Genomic DNA, 21,395 nt, shown 5'->3' with positions numbered 1-21,395 from the left:
CATCTGCTATTGGGTCATAGGCCTACAACATAATACATAATCTGAAATGATCTACGGGATCAGGATGATAATGTGGCAGAGATGGACCCTCACACACACTGCCAGTGAATGTAATCCACCAGCAGCAATTACAAACGTACATAACGTAATTTTTTAGGAGACCATGGTTACCCACACAGTACACACTCCCCTCGGTTCCTCCCCCTCCTCTACTCCTCTGGAAACGAGGACTCCAGACATTTTCATTGGCCGTGGCGGTGAGAGAGGAGGAGGAGGAGGAGGAGAGACTCACGGACTGGCACGAATTCCTCAGCGCTCCTCAGATTTCTTCAAATCACGGACCTCCTGCTCACCTCCGTCCCGACAAACACCCAGGCCAGCTCCCCTCCTCCGAGCACATTACCGAGCGGAGCAGCTTTTGAACAAAATGGTAACATCGAAAGTAGCATTTTCCTCAAGTTTTCCCTCAACCTGCTGAGGGACTGGTGCGGGGAAGCGGGTGGAAATGTTAAACTCTTCTCACCTTCCTCTCTTCGCTAAACGGTACTTTTCTCTCTTTTCTTTTTAATGTCTAGATGTCGCGAAGTGTCGCTGTGCTCCTTCTGCTGGCCGTGGCTGGCTGTAACGCTGAGGTAAGTTTGGCTCTGAAACTAAGGTCATTTTCTTTGTATGGTTTCAGAAGCTTTGTGATATTTCCACTCGAAGCTGTCCGTCTGGAGTTACATGAACACAGCAGCTTTGTTCACAAAGACGAGCTAGAAAACATCTGGGAAAGGGGTCAGTCTGTTGTGGTGAAAATTATACATTCACAGCTGGGTTTGCAAGACTGTACTGAGCCCATAGCTTGTTATAGTTTTTGTGTTCTTAAGGAGAACCAATTATGCAATTATTGTTGGCTCTCTGCGCAATTATGAGCTTCATTGTTGCTGCAATCTGCCTCACAGTTTAACTAAATTGCTTCTGGGACAGTTTCTCTCAACAGGGACATCATTCTTACTCCTATAAATGATTGCACACATAAGGCAGTTTGATAGGCTTGTGTATGTTTTCTTGGAACCTGAAACAAACATTTTGCATCCTGCTGGACCACACACACACACACACACACACACACACAATACTCCTTCTAGTGTTTTTTCGGAGTTGTGAAGTTAACAACACAGCAAAAGCTGCCAGAGTGACAGACAGCTGTGAAAAGAAAAGAAGGGAGGGCTGGTGTTTGCGTATATCTCACAAGCCCTGCTGCCCTTGGAGTTTGATGGCCCTCATCATCAATATTGTTGGATGCTTCGGTGCGAAGTGCTCCATCGGCTGGCAGCTGCCCTAATGGCATACAAACACCGTGTTTGGGTGGTCAGTCAGAGAGCATGTGTGTTTGTCTGTGTACTCATGGGTGGTGAGTGTGCCCAAGGGTTGTGAGAATACTCACCTTTATGGGTCTCGCACTGTGGCGCTAAGTAGTCCAACCTCTGAGTAAACACAGAGATAATGTGGTGATGGCACAGAGGGACGACCATCTTCTCATCTAACGCTCGGTGAGGGAAGCGTGCCCCCCCCCCGCCCCCACAAAAAAACCCTATTCCTTTAAGAAACAGATATACACACACCAGGTGGTGGTTGATGACCTCACCCTCATCGGACACAGCTGTTGAACACCTGGCTTTGTGTTGACTCCTCTGTTGACCTGCACAACAGTTGCAGGCTGAGGAAGTAAACAGGGGAATAGCTGTATACCTAATTAGAGGCTAGAGTTTTTTTCAAACAGTTGCTGCCAATGTGAAACACAAAGATACACCTATTGTCTGCTGCCTAGTCTATCTTTATAGCTTCACGCAGATGGGCATTATTGTCTAAACATCACTCATAGCCTGACGTGTGCCCCTCCCCGCTGACCTTCCACTGCTGCCCCTACCTTTGCCTGCTGGCTGTAAAAATGTGCCATTGTTTGCGCCTTTATTGGATTCATGGCCGTGATCTGTGAGGTATGGCATGGTGAAGACAGAGCACACAGCAGAATGTGTTGAGTACCCACAAAGTTAATGGGGAGGCATTAGAAAGGCATCTATTCTCCAAATGTAATTACCCTGATAATATATGGCCTGTTGACTGGCCGTGGGAAGGGCCTGAACTGGCATTCCAGTGTGCTGTCTGAAGGAGGTCAACAAGTTGCAGCAAAGCCATCAGGAGTGGATCTGATGAGCCTGCATGGTGTGTATTCAAAGGTTATGTTTAGGTGAGGGGATGTGTGTATACATAGTGTATACAGTAAGACTGATAAAACAGTGTGTGAATTTAAGTGTTTATTTTCTGGCATGAGTGCAGGGGATTAAAATCTGCACACGACCTGATTTATTATGAAGGAGAGCGCCCGTGTGCTTCCTGGGGTGAGAAATTGCAGCGTTTGAAGACAAGCAGCTCAGAGATGTAGTCTGGCCGGGCGGCCTGGGTTGGGACTCTGTGTGGAAAACTGTGTGTGTGTGTGTGTGTGTTTGTGTGTGTGTGTGTGTGTGTGGAGGCTGGAAAACGAGATATGCATCTTGTGAATAAAATGTTGAAGTCTTACTCAAACACACCGCAAGCTTGGTATGCAAAGGAGGTCGAGATGCAGGCATACTGAAAGTCATAAGAGTTTGCAGCCTCGGGGGACATGTACACACACACACACACACACACACACACACACACTCTCATATAAACAGAGAGAAAGGAGTGTTTATATTTATGTTTTTATGGCATGCAGTGTTATTGTATTATCCTGCATCATCTGCGGTGACGGGGGGAATGACACTGGTTTTATTTAGTTATCTAGCGCGGGCTCCGGATCTTGAAAAACACAGACGTCAAGAGGAGGTCAGCCTAATAACACAACCAAACAAGCTCTCCTCTCAGAGTTGAGAGGCTTAAGAAGACAGGTCGCAGAGAAGACCAAGAAGAAGAAGCTGGTTCCCTTGTTGAGGCCCTGGATCTGTACCGGACTCTGATTGAGCCACAGCCTCTCGGGCACCCCGCCATGTTGCCATGTTGATGCCTGTTCTCTCTCATTCAAGGTGGGCTAAAAATATCTGCCCAGGTGGAGAGGGGACGCTGTGTCCTCTGTCTGTATCAGCCTGCTCTAATTACTGTAGCCCAACATCCAGTCATGGATCCTGCGCAGGGATTGTGGAGGGCGGTGAGATAGAGTGATGTAAAACAGAAAGGAGATAGAGCTACAGTCATGCAATTATAGCAGGGGAGATTGGGGGTGAGGTAAGACTCGGTTGTGTAGTGAGGGGGTAGAAAGAGGGGTGTGTGCTGTGTTTCATGTCCCCGCAGTGTGTTCTCTTCACTCTTGGCTTGGCTTAAAAGGAGTCCTCATTTAGCTTAGCAGCTGTACTGGTGTCTTATCATTACCGGCACTCTGCACTCAAAGGCACCACACACATGAATTAACGCACCCACACAAATGACAAAGAGCAGCACTAAAGTCTACTCAAAGGGTTTGTGAGTAAGAGGTAATGAGTACGTAACATACTGACTTACTCATGCATAGCGAAAGTAAAAAATGCGTACAAGTGGCACGGCTTAACTCAGTTCACTCAGGAGGAGAGGACTCAGTGATGCATCCTGAATGCAGGTTATAAAGGGCAACAACTTCCCATTGTTTTCCTCTTTCTATCTTACAATAATAACACAGTAAATCGTTTTCTCAAATGTCATACTACATACTACCCATGTACATCCGCCAAACATCGTCCTCTATCCAGCGACCTGTCAAGAGGACGCACCTTGAGATCAGGCCCCGTGTCTGAAAAGGGGGTCACTGTGGGATGAGTGATTAACTGGCAGGCATTGTTCTCTCCAATTGTGACTGTTAGATTGACGGTTAGACCACTAACCAAAAGGCTTTGACAACTGCTGCAACTTTAAAAGTGGCTTATTTTACACAGTTTTAACTTTATGTGACAGATTTTATTTTCTTGTGATGTGTGTGATCTGAGATGTGCGCTATAATACATTTGTGTGCTGTGTTACCCAACCACCGAAACCTGAACAGATTTTCATGGCAACAAAAGAACTAGGTTACACTTCATATACTGTTTCAGTTTGTGAGGGATTTAATAATGTTGGATCCCATTTCATACTATTTTAGAGCTGAAACAATTAGTAGATATACTATTTTGTGTATAACTACTAATTGATAATCGTTAAAGTGATTTTTCAAGTAAAGATGTCCAGCATACCCTTGTTTCAGTCTATAAACTGTGAGGATTTGCTGCTTTTCTTTGTCTTGTTTGATAGTGGTGGGAGAATTACTAAGTCAAAGTCGCAATGCCACACTGTAAAAACACTCCATTACGTAAGAAAAAGTATTGAACTGAAAAGTAAAAGTACACTAGTACCAGTACAAGCTGTACTGAAAGTATCAAAATTATTAAGATGGCCCCTGTGAGTGTTACACTGTTAAAATATGATATTGTATTATTGTTACTGATGCATTAATGTGTACGTAGCATTTTACTGTGGTTGAGGTGGAGCTACTTTTAACTACTTTATATACAGTTGGGTGGTAATAATGAATAGGTTTAGGTTTGCAGGTCAGCAGGTTTGATGTAAAAGAGTTTTCTGAGTATTTCTGTTTGAAAAACAATTAATCGATAATCAAAATAGTTGCTGATTTCATTTTCTGTTAAACGGCTAATGGCTGTGTTTATTTGTCAAAGATGAACCAGGCGAAAAATCTCATACGTTTTCTATGAACTATGGGAAAAAATAAGACAAGAGACCTGGTCTGTGTCCCATATTAAATTGTATGGTTGTATCAAGACAGTCCCACTGACCGTCTGACGATGATAAAGGTTGTGGTCTCAGAACAGATTTTAAATGGCTTCTCACACTCTGCAAACACATCCTGCAGCCTGAAAATTGTCCTTTTTCCTTCTACAAACACGTTCCAGCCGTTAGCCCCAATACTGGCCTCAAAGAGGGAGCAGAGAAAAGGGCAGGGAGTCTACTCATTCCCCTGGCCTGAGCCTAGCATGGGCCCTCCCTCCCTTCCTTCCTCCCTCCCTTCCTCCCGCCTCTCCTGGCAGTGGAAAAATGCCCAGAACAGAGCAGGGGTGGGAGAGAGGGAAGAGAAAGGTGACAAAATGGATGGAGACAAAAAGAGAGCAAAGGATTTGGGGAAAATTAGGTAACATTATTGGATCTAATATAAGAGAAAGACGGGCATCAAAGTTGAAAGAGATGACAGAATCTGTACATTATACAGAAAAGGATGACAAGAGAGAAATGTAGAATAGAGGATTGGAGGATAAAGGTGGGATAGTTTGTGGATCAGGGGACACTTTTGTCCCAGCAGTGTCAACAGGGTGCGATAGGGGAGGAGAGGCCAAGAGTGGTGCTGCGTTCATAGCATTTTATGTTCTCTGGTGACATTTTAACTGCTAACAGATGTGGCTCTGCCCAGACCATGACTTGTTTCCTGACTTTCTTTAGTCTCTCTCTCTCTTACTTTCTTTCTGTTCTTCTTTCTCTCTCTTCCTTCCTTCCGTTCTTTCTGTCTAGCTTTCTCCATTTTGTTTCTTCTTCTTCTTCTTGTGTTTGTCAGGGTGTAGTCGTTACATTTCAGCTCTTGAACGACGGGGCTGGTGGGTGTAAAATAAGAGGCTGCAGACTGGGGTGACATCATCCCATCCGTTGGTGCATTCCTTTCACACTGAATAAGAAACAGGGAGAAGACTAACAGGCAGATCAGTGTAAACTGGTCGTTACCAAGGTTCCCTTTGTTTCTGCAGGTCTAATCTCAGACCTGGTACCCCTAGAGAGTGTTTGAGACCACCCGTAGAGCTCATATCTTTATAACACACTCAAATTAGTCTTACTTTGGCCTCATTATTGCAAGGACACATCCTGCCGGTTCCACTATCAACTCATTCAACTCATTCTCATATAAATCCATGAAATACTAACTAGTACATTCTCAGTGGAGGCTGATCTCAAGAGGCCATCAAGCAGAAAAGAAATGAGACTGAACCTGATTTGATATGTAAGAAGATACAGTTGGATAGATTCAGAAGGAAGAAAATGCTAGAGATTTGAGAATGGAGGCACTTTAATTATTGAGGGCAAATGCTACAGAAAACCAGAGCCGATGGTAGTCTGTTATGTTTCTCCCCTGTGAAATAAATTCCTTAAAGGAGGAAACTGGTTCATAGTTAGCGTGTGGCGTAAGAGTGGTTCTCATTCTTCTTTGGCTGTGCTCCACTTCTCTTCTGGTAAGGCCTGGTTAGAGGGAATGAGAAGTGAGAGGGAGGTCGTTATGGGCAGAAGGAGACGAGATGTTCACTTTGAGCCGTCACTGTCCTGGCGTGAGGCCACATCTCACGAAGCTGATGAGTGTCGGACAACCTCGAGCTGGAGAGACAACACGGGGGAAGCGGGAAATGCTGGAGAGGGGGAGAGCAGGGGCACCTCTCTGACCTAAATACTGAGGAGATTTTGGCTCAAGACGAACTCTGTCAGACCCCAGCTGAGGCACAACATAGCTCAGGAATGTTCCCCCCCTACCGCCTGATTCTGCCTCTTGTCTACATCCCTCATTTTCACATCTTTTTCTCCCTCCATTATTTCACCTCCTTGTGATTAAAAACATGCTGGGTTGCATTTTGAGGTTTACGAGGGAGAAGTTTCCGTGCTGTGAGCGCATTTGTCCGTCCATCTGTCAGTCTGAGTCTCTCTGCTGCATTAGTGAAGTACGTGATGTAGGTAAGAAACTATTAGTATTCTGCTTTGAATCACATGATGTTTCACACACATAACTCCAAAACACAGACTGTACACAACTGAAAGGAGAAACATGCTTATCCACTTTCTTGCCGAGTGTTAGATGAGACCACAGTCTGTTTGCTAAATATGAAGCTACAGCTATCAGCAGGTTAAAATAGCTTAGCATAAAGACTGGAAACAATAGAAAACAGCAAGCAAAGGTAACAAAATCTGCAAGTTCACTTCCAAAGTGTAAAAACTTGTGATTTCACAGGCCGTTTTATGTGCCACATAATGCCACGTAAAACTACAACTTGTTGTGTTTACTATTTGGTTTTTGTGCAGTACCTTTGTACAAAGACAGACTAGCTGTTTTCCCCTGTTTCCAGTCTTTATGCTAAGCTAAGCTAACCTGCTGCAAGCTGTAGCTTCATATTTACATACATGAGAGTGGTATTGATCTTCTCTTCACTTTGCAAGAAAGTGTATTTCCCAAAAATTGCCTTCATATGTACATAACATCCCAACAGTTGTAAAGACAGCAAAATAGTAGTATTATAATTCTGTTTTAAGCACAAAGTTTTGCTCATTATAAATGACGGCTAAAAAGTCTCCAAATGGAGACAGATTGATGCCTTTAGGACACAGCTGGAGGCTTTAATGCCTGCCTTGACTTGACTGCCTCATCTGTTCATGTCAGCATCATTGTTATAACTCCCTAATGAGTTCTGAAATATAATTTCTTTGATGAATAACCCGAGTGGGTTTTGGGGAGTAAGCTGTCAAATAAAACATCTGAGCAGTTTTTAGATCTTGAATCCTGTGCCCTTTTTTGTTTTTCACAGTTCAACAGTCATTATTTTGGCAGTGTGTTTCCAGTAGTTTAGAATTAAAACCTGATTAACTGCTTCCATTCAGATTTTTGTTTTTTATTCAGATTTGTCACAGCTAGAACTTTGAAAAGCAGGTCTGAGAATAAAATTGAGAGCCTTTTTTCTTGGGTGGGAAATGTATAGGAGTGACCAGAAGAAATAGAAACATTATTATTTAACCATCTTCTTGCACCCTTGTGGAATGATATTTCATATTTTATTCATAAAAACAGTCACCAGACTTACTGTACCTTAGGAAAAAGAGGAAAATGTTTTGTCAAATGTTTGTATCTTTTACAATGAGGTGCCAGCTTACAACATATCTACATCTAGCTACATCCAATAAATCCAATACAACAGCCCTGCAACAAATCCTATCTTTACAAAGCTTATCATATTCAGTTATTGTTGAAAGTGGTGCAACTCAAGCTGAACCACCTTTCACCTTCTTGTAATGCAGCACAACTCATCAGCACTGGAAACTTCAACCTCCACGATGAGCATAGTGCTGAATCAACATCACTCTGACACGGTCTCAAGAAAAGCTCAATATGAAAAGGATTTAATGTCGGGTTGTTGTATTGGATTGCATTAAATGAAGCTCTGCGTGCCCAATAAACTGATCAAGCTGATTAAATTGATCTGAACTGTAATTCGTTAACGGAAAAGGTTAAATTCAGTATCTAATACAGTCTATTTTTTCATGTAATTTCCATTATGGTGTTTCTCACTGTAAAGTATATCCACGGCAGGGTGTTTACAATCTGTGAATCAATGTTTTCTATGCTAATGGAGGGCAGAGTGCATTGTGGGAATGGATTCACGGTGGCTGTAAAGTGACACCCACAGGAGAGAAGCATTGATTGGCCTGCTAGATCAATGCAGCATCACAGAGATACACACACAGACATACACACAAACACATGTATGCACAAAACACAAAACATGCAGTTAAAGGCGGATAGGCTCCATTACTCATACTGTTGTGTGTGTGGTCACTAATGTGTTTTTTATGTGTTAGTGAGGGTAGGTTTAGCCTTGCTGCTGTTGTACTGCTGCATCCTTATCAGCAGTGGAAAATAAAGGAGGCTTTTACATTTTTTTTAACTGAAGCGAGAATACATTGCCCTTTAACTCCAGTCTGCCTCAGCATGGAGCCATTCAACATGTGGCAAGGGAGAAATTGACTTCAGAGTGCGCACAACCCCGCCTCTCCTCTTGTATCTTCACCATCTACCTGTTTCTCAATAGTCAGACTCTCTGCACAGCTTCCTCCTTTTATTCCTCCTCTCTCTGCTCACTTATTTTCCACCTGCACTTCCATCTAGCTCTGCAAAGCGGGTCTCGGCTCACTGGTGTGTCTCTTTGCAGCCGTAAAAGGGCATGTCACTGGGAATAAGAAGACAAGACAGAGAGAATTACAGCAGAGGGGAAATTAAAGTACACTTGACTTGAATTGAGAGGCACCACTCAGAGAGGGAGAAAATTATGCACTGAGGGTTTTTGAGAAATGTCACTTAAATCTTTTAATCTTCTTAAAACCTTTAGATAATTTTAACCCACTGAAAGAGAAAGAAATGGAAGAAAAAGGGGGCTGGAGTCGAGGAAAATGAGCTGTGAAATGTGTACACATACAATCAGTTTTAGGCTTGAGGCAGCTTTCTGTATGAAGGCCTCCGCTTAATCTGTTATGATTCACCAGTCACTTATTAGAGCTCCGGCTCCTATGATTGGTTTTAGATGGGAGAGAAGGAAATAAGGCAGCATTTGTTGGCTGCAATGAAAGATTGATGTCATTTAAGTGGGACGCCCACAGTGGGTGTGTTTGTTTTTGCTGAATTTGTACATTTTTCTAATGTCTGTTCTGATGATGATTGGGTGTCTGATGGTGTTTACATGCACTCTAGGATCCCAGTATTGGTAGGGTTTGTGGAGAATCCTGGTTATGTGAGTAACTCCATATCTTGGTTTTGAGAAACCTGAATATGCTACCTATTAGTATGATCTGCCTACCTGCACCTCCTAAAACTTACTAATCAACACTTTACATCACATCTCGTAGAGTTTTGACGTCACTGTGAGGTTACCAGGCAACCAGCCTAGACACCAGGCACTCCCGCCAAGAAATGGTGCAACACATAAACCATTGTTTTTTTTAATGGACTAAACAAAGAAGATATAATAAGTGACCTTTAGAGATTTTTTTTAACCTTTGGAAAGAGCCAAGCTGGCTGTTTCCCCTTATTTCCAGTCTTTATGCTAAGCTAACCTAACTGATTATTGACTTTAGCTTCATATTTAGCGTACAGACATGATAATGTTATAAGTCTTGTCATCTAACTCTCAGACAGAAAGGTGATAAGCATTTTTCCCCAAAATGTCAATGTTGGTTTTTTTTTAAATTCCTTTAAAAACTGTGAAACTTGTCAGTGCTCTCTGTTGGATAAACTATATAGTGGTTAATCACATACATACATGCCTTTCATATTTCTGTACCACAATTCTTTGTTACTTTTTAGCCATACACAGATACCAGTAGCTAAGATTTAGTAGCTAATATCTGCTAATATATCAGCTTGGCCAGTTTATAGGTCTAGCTCTAGGAATGAAGATCAAGTATATGGCAGAGTAAGATGACCAGAAACCTGGATATAGTTAGAGTCATGAACTATGCAAACCAGGATACTAGTGTACATGTAAATGTACTAAATGATGGTACATGTATCACGTTTTCCCACTCTTGTTCATGGCAACAATGAAGGCTACATGCAGACATGATTTATGACCACATAAGGCAGGCTCCCTTCCCTGGTTTGTTGGGCGTTGATTGGGTGACATTACAATCACTTTGTCCATAGTTTTCTACCGTCTGTCTCAATCATAAAATCAACACGCTCTGCTGCGATTTCATTATGGTCCTTGGTTCCCTTTGCCTCTTTTGATTGGCACTTCAGTGATCTTGCCACAACAGGAGCCTGTACATGATCTCACCATAGCAACAATCCTCTTGAATCAGATGGAGAAAAAAAAAGGGCCTTGTGCTCTGTATTCATTAGCTAAATGTCAGGGATCCTCTGCTGATTTCACTGGGAGAGAGATGGACAGACAGAGCTCTACGTTTATACCAGATTCATCTAAGGATACCATCCATTATTCATGTTCTCATTGGAGGTTTCTACAGGTTTCAACAGGCTTCGAGCCCATCTGTGTCTAACAAACTGAATTGTCCAACATGCTCAAAGCCACAGGGATTGCTTTGAAGATTTTCCATGACCTCAACTTTCGAGTGTGTGTGTGTGTGTGTGTGTGTGTGTGTGTGTGTGTCTTTAAAATGTGTATAGAAATGAACCAAAAACCCACAATCCCTCTCCTTTCACCACTTTGGGGTTAAAGCTGCTGCATTGCAATGCATGCATGTGACTGCCCCCCAGCCCTTCCCTCATTGCATCCATTTTGTTATATTCTAATGATGACTAATAATAATTAGTGAGCATATGAGAGTTTGGTCACAAGAATCCAGCTTCATTTTAACCTACATACCAGAACCTGGACGCATACACAGCGGCTTGGAAGCCAGCTCACGTGCACTCACACACAAGAGGCCAACTTTCTGTCTCGCTCTTACAGGAAACAGCAGCTTAAGGAGGAGGAGGGGAGTCTAGAGAAACTAGATTTCACAGAGCATGGGAATGGGCCCAAAGGAAAACACAGCTCAGACTCCAGATGTGGAAACACCCTGTACACACACACACACACACACACACACACACACACACACACACACACACACATATATATATATATATATATATACAAAGACACACAGATAGGGAAAGGAGGAGGTAATGAGGGTCATAAAGCAGCTCTTGGAGCTCCGCTTGGCATCTTGTGATTGGTTGGTTTGTAGCTCCAGTGAACTCATTTTTTGGCAAGTCCACCGGCAATCTTCTACAACAAACAAGCAAAAGATAAAGAAACAAAGGCATGAAAGTGTAAACAAGGGAACATAAGACTGACTAAATGTACTAGAGGAGAATGTTTAATTGACAGAAACACTAGAAACATTTGATTTTAAGGAAGGATTTTTTTGAGCTGACAGTTTGGTTGTAGTCAAGTACGGTCTTATCCTGCTTAACCTATATGGTCTTCATTCATTGTTCACACACACACACACACACGCACACACACAGATAGTACTGTTGTTAACATCTTTGCTGTTTTAATCTCCAGCATTGTGTTTAATCTGCACTAAAAAACACATCAGCTTCTATTATAAGTGGAGTATGGTCAGCTGTCAGCTCTTGAGTCTGGCCATCGTTGACATGGCAACTAGAGTATACTGGCAAACATAAGTGACCAGAGACCTCAATAAAAGTGCAGACACTAAAACATGAACTAAAAAGAACAGGGATAAGGCTAGGAAGCATAATAACCTAAATGTATTATTTTAACAACAGAAATGTTTAGATTTTTGATCCAGGTCTGAATCAAAATACCTAATGGCAGGTAATCCTGCTAATTGAGAGATTGCAGCCATATTTTTGGGAGAATATGTAAATTCCCAGGAATATTAGGACATGGAAGAAATGTGCAAAATTTCAAGTGAGTCAGATTCATGACTCCAAATTTATGGCCGTTTGAATTGATCATGTTGGCGAGGTAGCGCCACCTAGAGGGGAAATGCTATCAAACATTGAAGGATAGCTCAGAGTTTATATGTGCATGTGTATTTTCAATTTGGCTGAAACTAAACTGTGTGTTCAGTAAATGATGTACCAAATTTGGTGAAGATTAAATTGAAATTTGAAGGAGTGGTTGCAACTAAAAACTAGGCTAATCATTCGTCCTTTGTCCTTGGCCTAACTTTCCCCTAAAGATATCTTGCTGACTAACAAATAGAAAAAGGAAGTGCTAAATCAGTGCGCCTTTATTTTGGATGTCATCAGGGAAGAGATTCTGTTCTGTCAATGCAGTGAAGAGCAAACAGTATCTTAAGGTCAGGCAACTTGATTAAACATCTTAAAGTGTGAGTCTTGTGATTTGGATCCCATGGCACATTTGTGTTTGGTATGTGTTTTAAAATATGGTCAACAACCTTCACAGGGCTTTCAAATGGGCCTGTTAACAGGGCAACAGCGCCGCCCTGTGTGTGAAACCTGTAGAAACCAATAGTATTTCTGAAGAGCTAACAATGTGTTTTCCTTTCTTTCAGGAGCTGCAGAGCAAGAGCAAAGTGTGTGCCAATGTGTTCTGTGGGGCCGGCAGGGAGTGTGCTGTTACCGAGAAGGGGGAGCCCAGCTGTCTGTGTATAGAGGTGAGTGTTCGGTGTGTGGCTCTGCAGAGGTGACATTCAAGTGACATTACTTTCACACAAGAAAGGAGAAGGAAGAAAAAGAGACTAGTGCGATAAAATGTTCCCCTAGCTGTCACTCCATTGTCATTCTCTTCCTTTCCAGAGCTGTAAGCCCCACAAGAGGTCAGTGTGTGGCAGCAATGGGAAGACCTACAGGAATCACTGTGAGCTCCACAGGGATGCTTGTCTGACCGGCTTGAAGATCCAGGTGGCCCACGATGGACACTGTCAGGGTACGAGCAGCAGGGCATGGCACCACAACACAAGATCTCACCACAGGGTGCATTAGTAGCTGTTTGAAGCTCGCTATTATGTCACACAGTCTCCCTCAGCAGATGTTCCAGGTGTTTAGAGGTTTCCTTTTCCTTTAATGACTTCTCGTCAGCGTTGGCTTAAAAGTTGAGAAGTACCTTATTAACCTTGGTCATAGTATTGTCCACTGCTGTTTCCAAGGTGACTTTTACAATCCCAGTAAGTTACACCCCCAAGTGTGGTTAAGACCATAATAATGTGATCATTAATAATTAAAGAGATGTTCTTATCAAGGGCAATAAGGTATTCTGATAGTCAGAGGTACTTTGTCTAGAGGAGGTGCCAAATCTGAACAGAGTGGAGGACTAGAGGGCCTCCTTCAGAAACCATGTGTCTACAATTTTACATTAATACTTTAAACATTTGAATGTGATGAGGGGTTAGAAATAACCCTTTACCCTTTTTGAAATAAATTTAAAATACTTTACTCTCAATGGAGTAATTGTAAGGTGATATGAGACGAGGGACTGCTGTAGCAATAAAAACTGAAGTTGGGGGGAGGCTGCCACGACTAAATTAATGTAACTGGTAGAGGAAACAATACATTTTTAATGCTGTTGACCAATAATCTGTACTGTACTGTAGATGGGTCAGTATAATAAGGCCAATATTGACAGCCAATACGGAAATCAGATTGTGCACCCCTTTTCCTGAGTGTTGTGGAGAGTCAGGTGTCGAGTGTAGGGTGGAAGCTCAAATATTATAGTCTAACTTTATTATTGCTTTGTTATTTCATTGTTTGCCCAATATGGACAATAAGCTCAAGTTTATTGTCCCAGCAGGACTTTCCACTGACCCTAAACCATAGTGCAAGCATTTTTACATTGGATTGAGAGTCTCAAATTCTGACTAGACTTTGATTTTTAATAGGTGTGAGGTTGAGAGGCAAAAAGCTAGTTTTGCGCCCTTTGTGGGATGGCATTTGCTGATAATACTACAGTTAATTGAACTGATTAGTGTGTGATCTCTGAGCTATATTCATGGAACTGATACGTGAGGTGACCGGGTTGATAGTCATATAAGGCAACCTTCACGTCACTGAGACAATCTGCCATTCACACTCCTGGCCTTGACTTATCTATTAATGCATCTAATATTAGCGTCTTATCTTGAGTGAACTTTTACTGCTCACACTTGGCGATGTCGCACTCTTTGTGTCCCCGCTGGCCTGAACATTGATCAGAGATGTGATAGTTATGTCACACTGTCCTCCTAACAGACCTTTGGCCAAGGGCTCATTGACAGCCAAGTTTATCTCCATTAATCTTAATCAAGTCAATGCTGTTCAATTGATTTTTTTTTTTGCCTCAAATGTTATATTCTTTGTCTCTTTTTTAATCACCTTTAGAGAAGAAAACAGAGCAAGCAGCTGCCAGCCCAGGTGAGTTTATGTGTGTGCATGCTTGGTCATATATATGTGTGTGTATATATGTATATATATGTGTGTGTGTGTGTGTGTGTGTGTGTGTGTGTGTGTGTGTGTGTTCTGAGGCAAGTGTAGACTACTAAAGAAAAAAACTCTTAATTTAGTTGTTTTTATTGGTGTTCACTTTAACCACATAAATTCAGGGTTATTTTTGGATTAAGGTCATGGTGATGGGTTAAGTTTAGGTCAAGTACGATGTTAAGAGGTGACTATTATATCTGTGCTGTATTTTATGGTCTAATGGAAAGGACATAATGAACATACTGACGTATGCACAAAAGGACAGGGGTCAATCATGAAATAGCTTTCAAGATAGATTTTGCCCTTTGGATTATTTATCAATGCTGTTGACCTATGGAAATGTTCCCACCCTTGCAGTGGTGTGCTATGCTGCTGACCGCAATGAGCTGAGGGGTCGTGTGATCCAGTGGCTGCAGACTGAGGTTGTCCCAGATGGCTGGTTTGTCAAGGGATCCAACTTCTCTGACATTCTGCTCAAATACTTCAAGGTGGGCTTCAGAATGGACCTCTGTCTCTATTAGTGCACACAATTGCTCCTACACCATTCTTTGTACAGAATACCCCAGTTTATTTATCTGTGTGGGACCTCCTCCAACCACCTTTAGAGCCGCCTCAGACTGTGTCTATTTATTAATGTGACAGTCCTTTCAAGTGTGTTTGCTGATGATTATAATTGAGTTTATTGAGGAGAGGAGGACCGCTACCACTCTATAGGCTGACATGAATGACATTTAAGCAAGCGCAGATGGTTCTTTGAACAGTTTGTTTAAACAGCAGTATTATATGTCTGGTCTTTCTCATCATAAAAAATATGTACTCTTACCTCTAACTTTATATAGCATGTCTTGAATGTTTTCAGTTCAACTGTCATCCACACAGTCATATAATGGGACTTTTTAGGCATGCAGGGACAGTATTACAGAGCCTGTATGTTAACAAGCAGCTCTGATGTTCATTCAGTGTGAGTAATGAATATGCATTCATTAAGATGTATGCCAGAAATTATTATATGAAAATATTTTTTCATGCTCTTACATCCATTTCCCATTTTACAATATGACAAAATAAATACATGCTGTTAGGTAGAGCCGGTGCTCACGTCAAATTGAAATCACTTAGTAATATTTTCAGCACCCACATACACATGACACAGATTGATTGTAAATACAGTGTGACCCCTGAAGATGTAATGTTTGTATCAGATAGTCTAAGAGTTCAGTGTGAATTTTTATTGGTCATATTCTACCGTACACAAGTGTTAACCTTGTCTGTCCATGTTTCTGCAGTCGTATGACAATGGCGATTCTCAGCTGGATTCCTCAGAGCTGCTCAAATTCATCCAGCAAAATGACTCGGTGGTGGAGTTGCAGTCCTATGCAGACCAGGAGAGCAACAAGCTGCTCAGGTCCGTGTGTCTGTTTGTAGGTTTGCATGCTTGTGCGAGGTCAGGATGGAGGGAAAAAAATGGCTACTGTTTGCATTCTTTCATGTTCTGTCCCAATTTCACTTTCCTTCAAACTCAGTGAACATTTTCTTCTGTGGTAATGCTTGCACACACAGATCCATATCTGTGTGCTGCGTTGCTATTTTAAGCTATGCAGTGTAAGCCATTGAACCCTATTCAGCCAGTGCAAACTTTACTGGAGGTCTCCTGTGGGAGTCATCACTGGCATAAACATCTGTGCTCTATGGAGTAAAACACTCTAAACTAATTAGCATTTCTACAGTATTTTTTTCTGTAATGTTCTGTTGTCACTGTATGGAGCAGCTAATATTTATTCTGTGTGTGTACATATGTTTGTGCTTCCCAGGAGCCTGTGTGTTGATGCCCTCATTGAGCTCTCTGATGAGAACGCCGACTGGAAGCTGAGCTTTGATGAGTTCCTCAACTGCCTGAAGCCTGGATTCAATCCACCAGAGAAGAGTGAGCCTAAAGTGATTTGTATACTGTGACATAATGTAACATAAAGTTACACACCGGTGGATACAGTGTATGGATGCATTTAAATAAGCCCAGTCAGGCAGTCTTGACACCCAGAAAGCCTCAAATTGCAGCTCTTTTCTGAATAGTTTGAGACACAGTCAGAGTTTTGTGGTAGTCACTTCTGCTCAGTCATGTGATGCCCATATATCTAGGATAAAGTTCACAGGAAATGGAGAGAAAACATTTAGAATGGCGCACTGAACCCTGGAGATTCACCAGACTCAAGGACACACACTCTCACACATTTGGCTGGCTTTGTGTATTTGCTTTTAGAAATTCCAGGTAGCCCACATATACAGGGTTCTTTTGGTTCCTTTTTTTTTTAAATCTCTGACAAACACATCCTTGCCACGCAATTTCTGCTTAGCATGAGTGTTGGCACATTTGCTGACTTTTCATTAGTACGCTAAAACTAGCCAAAGGCATGTGACTTTTAAAATGAAGATACTGGATGAATTATGTGGCATTTTGAAATGCTGACATGGAAATTGATTACAGTGTAATGCTGTTTCTGTTATCGTTGTGCTACAGCCTATTATCTGTGGTCTTGGCTGAATAGTTTGTCATTCTGCAGAATGTGCCTTGGAGGATGAGACATATGAGGACGGAGCAGAGACCCAGGTAGAGTGTAACCGCTGTGTTTGTGCATGCGGCAACTGGGTCTGCACTGCTATGACCTGCACTGGTAAGTTCAAATACTGGAGCTTACCTTCATTCTATTTATACTTCTGATCATTTGAATCAACTCACACATGAAGGCAAATGCTTCGTGACCATTTTCTGACTATTTTGTTGTCTGTCCAGACAAAACAGCAGCTGTGGATGAGTCAGCAGATGCTGGGGCAGAGATGACTGAGGAGGAGTGGAACCTCCGTGTGGCTGAGCTCAACAAGCACCAGGTCTGTCTTTGCAATCTGAAAAACCCCTGTAAACAATAAAAAAAATGTAATGTAAATGTAATGTAATCAGTCATATCAGTGTCAAGATGAATCAGAATCAGAAGTGCGTCCCAGAATTTCTCTACAGAACAGGACAGATCACCTGGCTATAGTCACAACAAGTTTATTTCAAAGCTCCATCACTGCCCACAGCTCATAGGATCCCACTTGGCTATAAGGTTCATGAAATATCACTGACATAAGCCATAAGCCAAGTGTCTGCTTTAGATTCCTGCAGGATACAACCTTTGATTACTTGCAGTGTGTTTCTGGACAAAGAGCATTTGAAATCAAACTGCTCAGCCAGCGCAAAACAATTCACAGAGGAATTGGTAGGTGTACGTTTTGTCTACCAACCTAACACAGCTCAGTGAGCCAGGGTATCAGCAGCTTTATGACTCCTGGCATGAAAAGTGAAACAATAAATCTAAGCTGTGAAATAAAGAAATGTTTTCTAAATTGGGTCCATAAAACTATGAAATGGCTGTGGATATGAAAGAGGGGCAGATGGCAGGAAAAAAAAAAAGAGTCAAATGATCACCAACATTTTCCTTTTTATTATAGATTGTAGAAGGGTAGGGGTGTGGGTGATTCAGAATCATCAAGTTATATAGTTAGTTATTCCTAAGAGTGAATACCAAGTAGTAGCCAGTAGTCTGGAGCAGATCTGCACAGATTTTACACATCAAAGCCTTTTTACAGGTCTAGGGGGGTACTACAGCATATGTGAAGAAAAGTTGTATCAAGTCTGATAAATTGCCTCAAGTGATGTCACTTGAGTCAGTGTTATTTGGGGCTGAAGACTACAAGTCTGAAAATGAAAAAAATCTTGCCAGTCCTCCTCATCTCGGCTTGAGGTTAGCGGCTCAAGGCTACATTAGTTGCCACTAGCATAACACAGCCAAATCTCTGAGCTGAACTGTTGGCGGTCGAGTTGCATTGTGGATAATGTAGGAAGAAGAATGATACAAAAGATATCTCTAGTTCGACAATGTGAAAGGAATGCAGTGCTAAATCCGTGAAGTACTCCTTTAATGATTCTATTATGAGGTGGAACAATGACAGAAGACAACAAAAGGGCTTGGTATGACTGTCTGTTCACTTAGAACATAATGCATATGAGAGCATGAGGCTCACAAGGTAGGACTAGGGCTCTGGCTTGAGGCCATGGCTGAGTCAGCAAGGTCATGTACTCTGTACTCCAGAAGGGCAGCTTATAATGCCACTGTAAACAAATGTGGCTCTGTGGGTACAAGTTTGTTGTGACCAGCTGGTTGCTAAATTCAATCACAAGGACCTTGCTTCAAAATATAATGTTGCTTTTAAGGGATAAAGCATTCAAGTGATGCTTGATGATGTCTGCTTCCAAAATTGTTGAGAAACAAATCCCAAAAAAGCTTATAGATGCTTATGCAAATATGTACTCACATCATTATTTATTCATCATCATCATTTATTATTTATACATCATATTAAATGATACACTATATCTCACTTTTCTGTCTCTGTCTTTTCATTGTTTTAAATGCAGGAAACAGTTGAAAAGCTGAAGACCAGCACAAAGGAGGCCTAAATAAGGATGCAATGAAGGAGAGGATGCACGTCATCGCCCTTCCTCCATACTTGATTTACCTTGTGGCCATGTGTTGTTATTAAACTGACTTTTTCATGTTTCTCTGCTATGTTAATTATTATACATTTTTTACAATGTTTAAGTGTTTGTGTTGATGTTTGTTAGATTCAGGGGCAATCAAAGAGTATTATAGGATTCCCTCGTGTTCTGTACTGTCATATTTGATTGTATTACTGCGCCTCAACACTAGCCCTGGGGCTATTTTTACTACAATACTTATATTTTTACAGTTATTATGAAAAAAAAAAACTGTCAAGTTGTCACTGTTTTGGAATATGGAAGTCATTGTTAGAGAAGGTTAAGAGCTTAGAGAATCCACCTGTTGAAATGAGGGAGCTGTCTCAGTACAGAGAAAGCTGACTACTTGACAGGTGGTGCAGCATGTTCCTCCCCACCCTCATAGGTTTTACAGTCAGCAGGTTGGTTAAAGAAGCTGGGATAAGAGGGTAAAGCTACTAGTGATTTTGATTTTGTTGCCATTTAGAACCGCCACAGTAGGCCACTACTTGACCAATGCACTTCTCTTTCTTTCTCCCTAGCTTTCTTAGGCTTTAGTTTATCACAAGCCTGAAATTTGTTAGTATCTTACTGCTAAAAAGTAATAATTTTGCTGCAAAAAAAAGTTTGCTTCTATGTACAGTATGTTATTGGCTTGAGTTGAAACTCATCTTGTTCCCGTGTTATGCTCAGGCAAGTCTCTCTGGTGCTTTTTGGTTAAACATTTCTCTGTCTGTGTCTCACATTTATGAGACAAAGACATAGTGGTCCAGCTTACAGTGTGGAGCAGCACAACTGCACCCAGGTGAGACCTGACCTGAATATAGCACGGTGAAAACTGAAACCAAAGTCTTGATGGAATGTTTGAATGATGATTCTCCAGGTAAAACATTACTCTGGACCCAGCAACAACACTATACCTGTGCTTTCAAAATCACTCTAACAGAAGGACTAGCCTCACTGTCAGCTAAAGTAGCTTAGACGCATCACTAACTGGGTGCATATAAATTGTGCGTGCGTGTGTGTGTGTGTGTGTGCGTGATTGCGTGTGTTATTAAAGTGTGATGCTGAGAGTAGTTTGGTTTGTTAAATGTTTATTTGTTAAAATCCTGTATCTAAATTGTGAGGTTTGACAATAAAAATCAGTGCCTTAGACCTGCAAACATTATAGGTCTCTACCTTTGCCTGCGCGTTGGCTATCATGCCACGTGGCATAGCAAGAATGAGTGTGCTTTGCTGTAGTTTAGCAGAGAACTAGTGCTTTGTGACTCCATCCCTGATAAATGGTCTGTGTGAAAGTTGCATTACTAAGTTCAAGCTAAATCTTTATATTCCACTAAGAGTACAGAGACTGTAAGGAATAGGTATGTGTGCCAATAAAGCCCATAAACCACAACACAGCTTTGTCACTTTGTATGTGCGTGTGCTTTTTATCAGTGTCAAATATTGTGAGTAACCCATGGCGAATAATAAATAACTGTCTGACTTAAAAAAGTATTACATAAAGCTAGTCCGTTCTCTAACAAATACAAAGCACAAGGAACCTGTTCCTTCACTGTTGGACTCTCTCCTCGGGCTGCCAGTGTGGTAATCCAATATATTTTTTTGTTATTACCTATCAGGCACTACACGGTGAAGCAACTGAGTACATTTCTGAATGGTTGCGCCCATATAGTAACTTTTAGACTCTCGGGTCAGTGAATCAGTGTCTACAGGATGCTCCCAGGCCCGGCTTAACAGGACAGCTCATTTGCTGTCTTTGCTTCTAAACTTAAACACTCAATAATAGATTATTCAAATGAATTGACATTTTTAAACAAAACTTATCAAGACTAACTTATATTCCCTTGCTTTTCTTGGCAAATGTCTTTACAATTTTGTTGGGTTATTCTGTTGTTTCGTAATTCTATTTTGTTGCTCTTGTGTGCATTAGCTTACTAGCCTTCCCGTTTGATATTGTGCTAAATGCTTTTTATTGTGAAGCACTTTGAAATTTGTTTGGAAAAGTGCAAAATAGATCATGTAATAGGTAATGTAAGGGCCAATGTGTGTGTGTCATGTTTTTATTTTAAAACACAGTAGCAAGTAACTACAGCAGTCAGAATCACTTCTTCA

At 41.6% G+C, this 21,395-nt stretch overlaps 1 protein-coding gene across 1 annotated transcript; it reads left to right on the top strand.

Annotated features, from left to right (window-relative positions):
• The first annotated feature begins 297 nt into the window (after positions 1 to 297).
• LOC139292530 (follistatin-related protein 1-like) lies at positions 298 to 20,676 on the top strand. The gene is made up of 11 exons (XM_070914888.1): positions 298 to 430; positions 576 to 632; positions 12,829 to 12,930; positions 13,073 to 13,202; positions 14,630 to 14,662; positions 15,086 to 15,216; positions 16,015 to 16,133; positions 16,540 to 16,652; positions 17,287 to 17,397; positions 17,517 to 17,611; positions 19,182 to 20,676. The coding sequence occupies exons 1-11, from the start codon at positions 428 to 430 to the stop codon at positions 19,221 to 19,223; spliced, it is 936 nt and encodes a 311-aa protein (XP_070770989.1). The 5' UTR covers positions 298 to 427; the 3' UTR covers positions 19,224 to 20,676.
• The last annotated feature ends 719 nt before the right edge of the window (positions 20,677 to 21,395 follow it).

Source organism: Enoplosus armatus, chromosome 11 (genome assembly GCF_043641665.1).
Source record: "Enoplosus armatus isolate fEnoArm2 chromosome 11, fEnoArm2.hap1, whole genome shotgun sequence".
Lineage (NCBI taxonomy): Eukaryota > Metazoa > Chordata > Actinopteri > Centrarchiformes > Enoplosidae > Enoplosus > Enoplosus armatus.
Note: the sequence above shows the minus strand (reverse complement) of the source record. Positions and strands in the feature narration are given on the sequence as shown.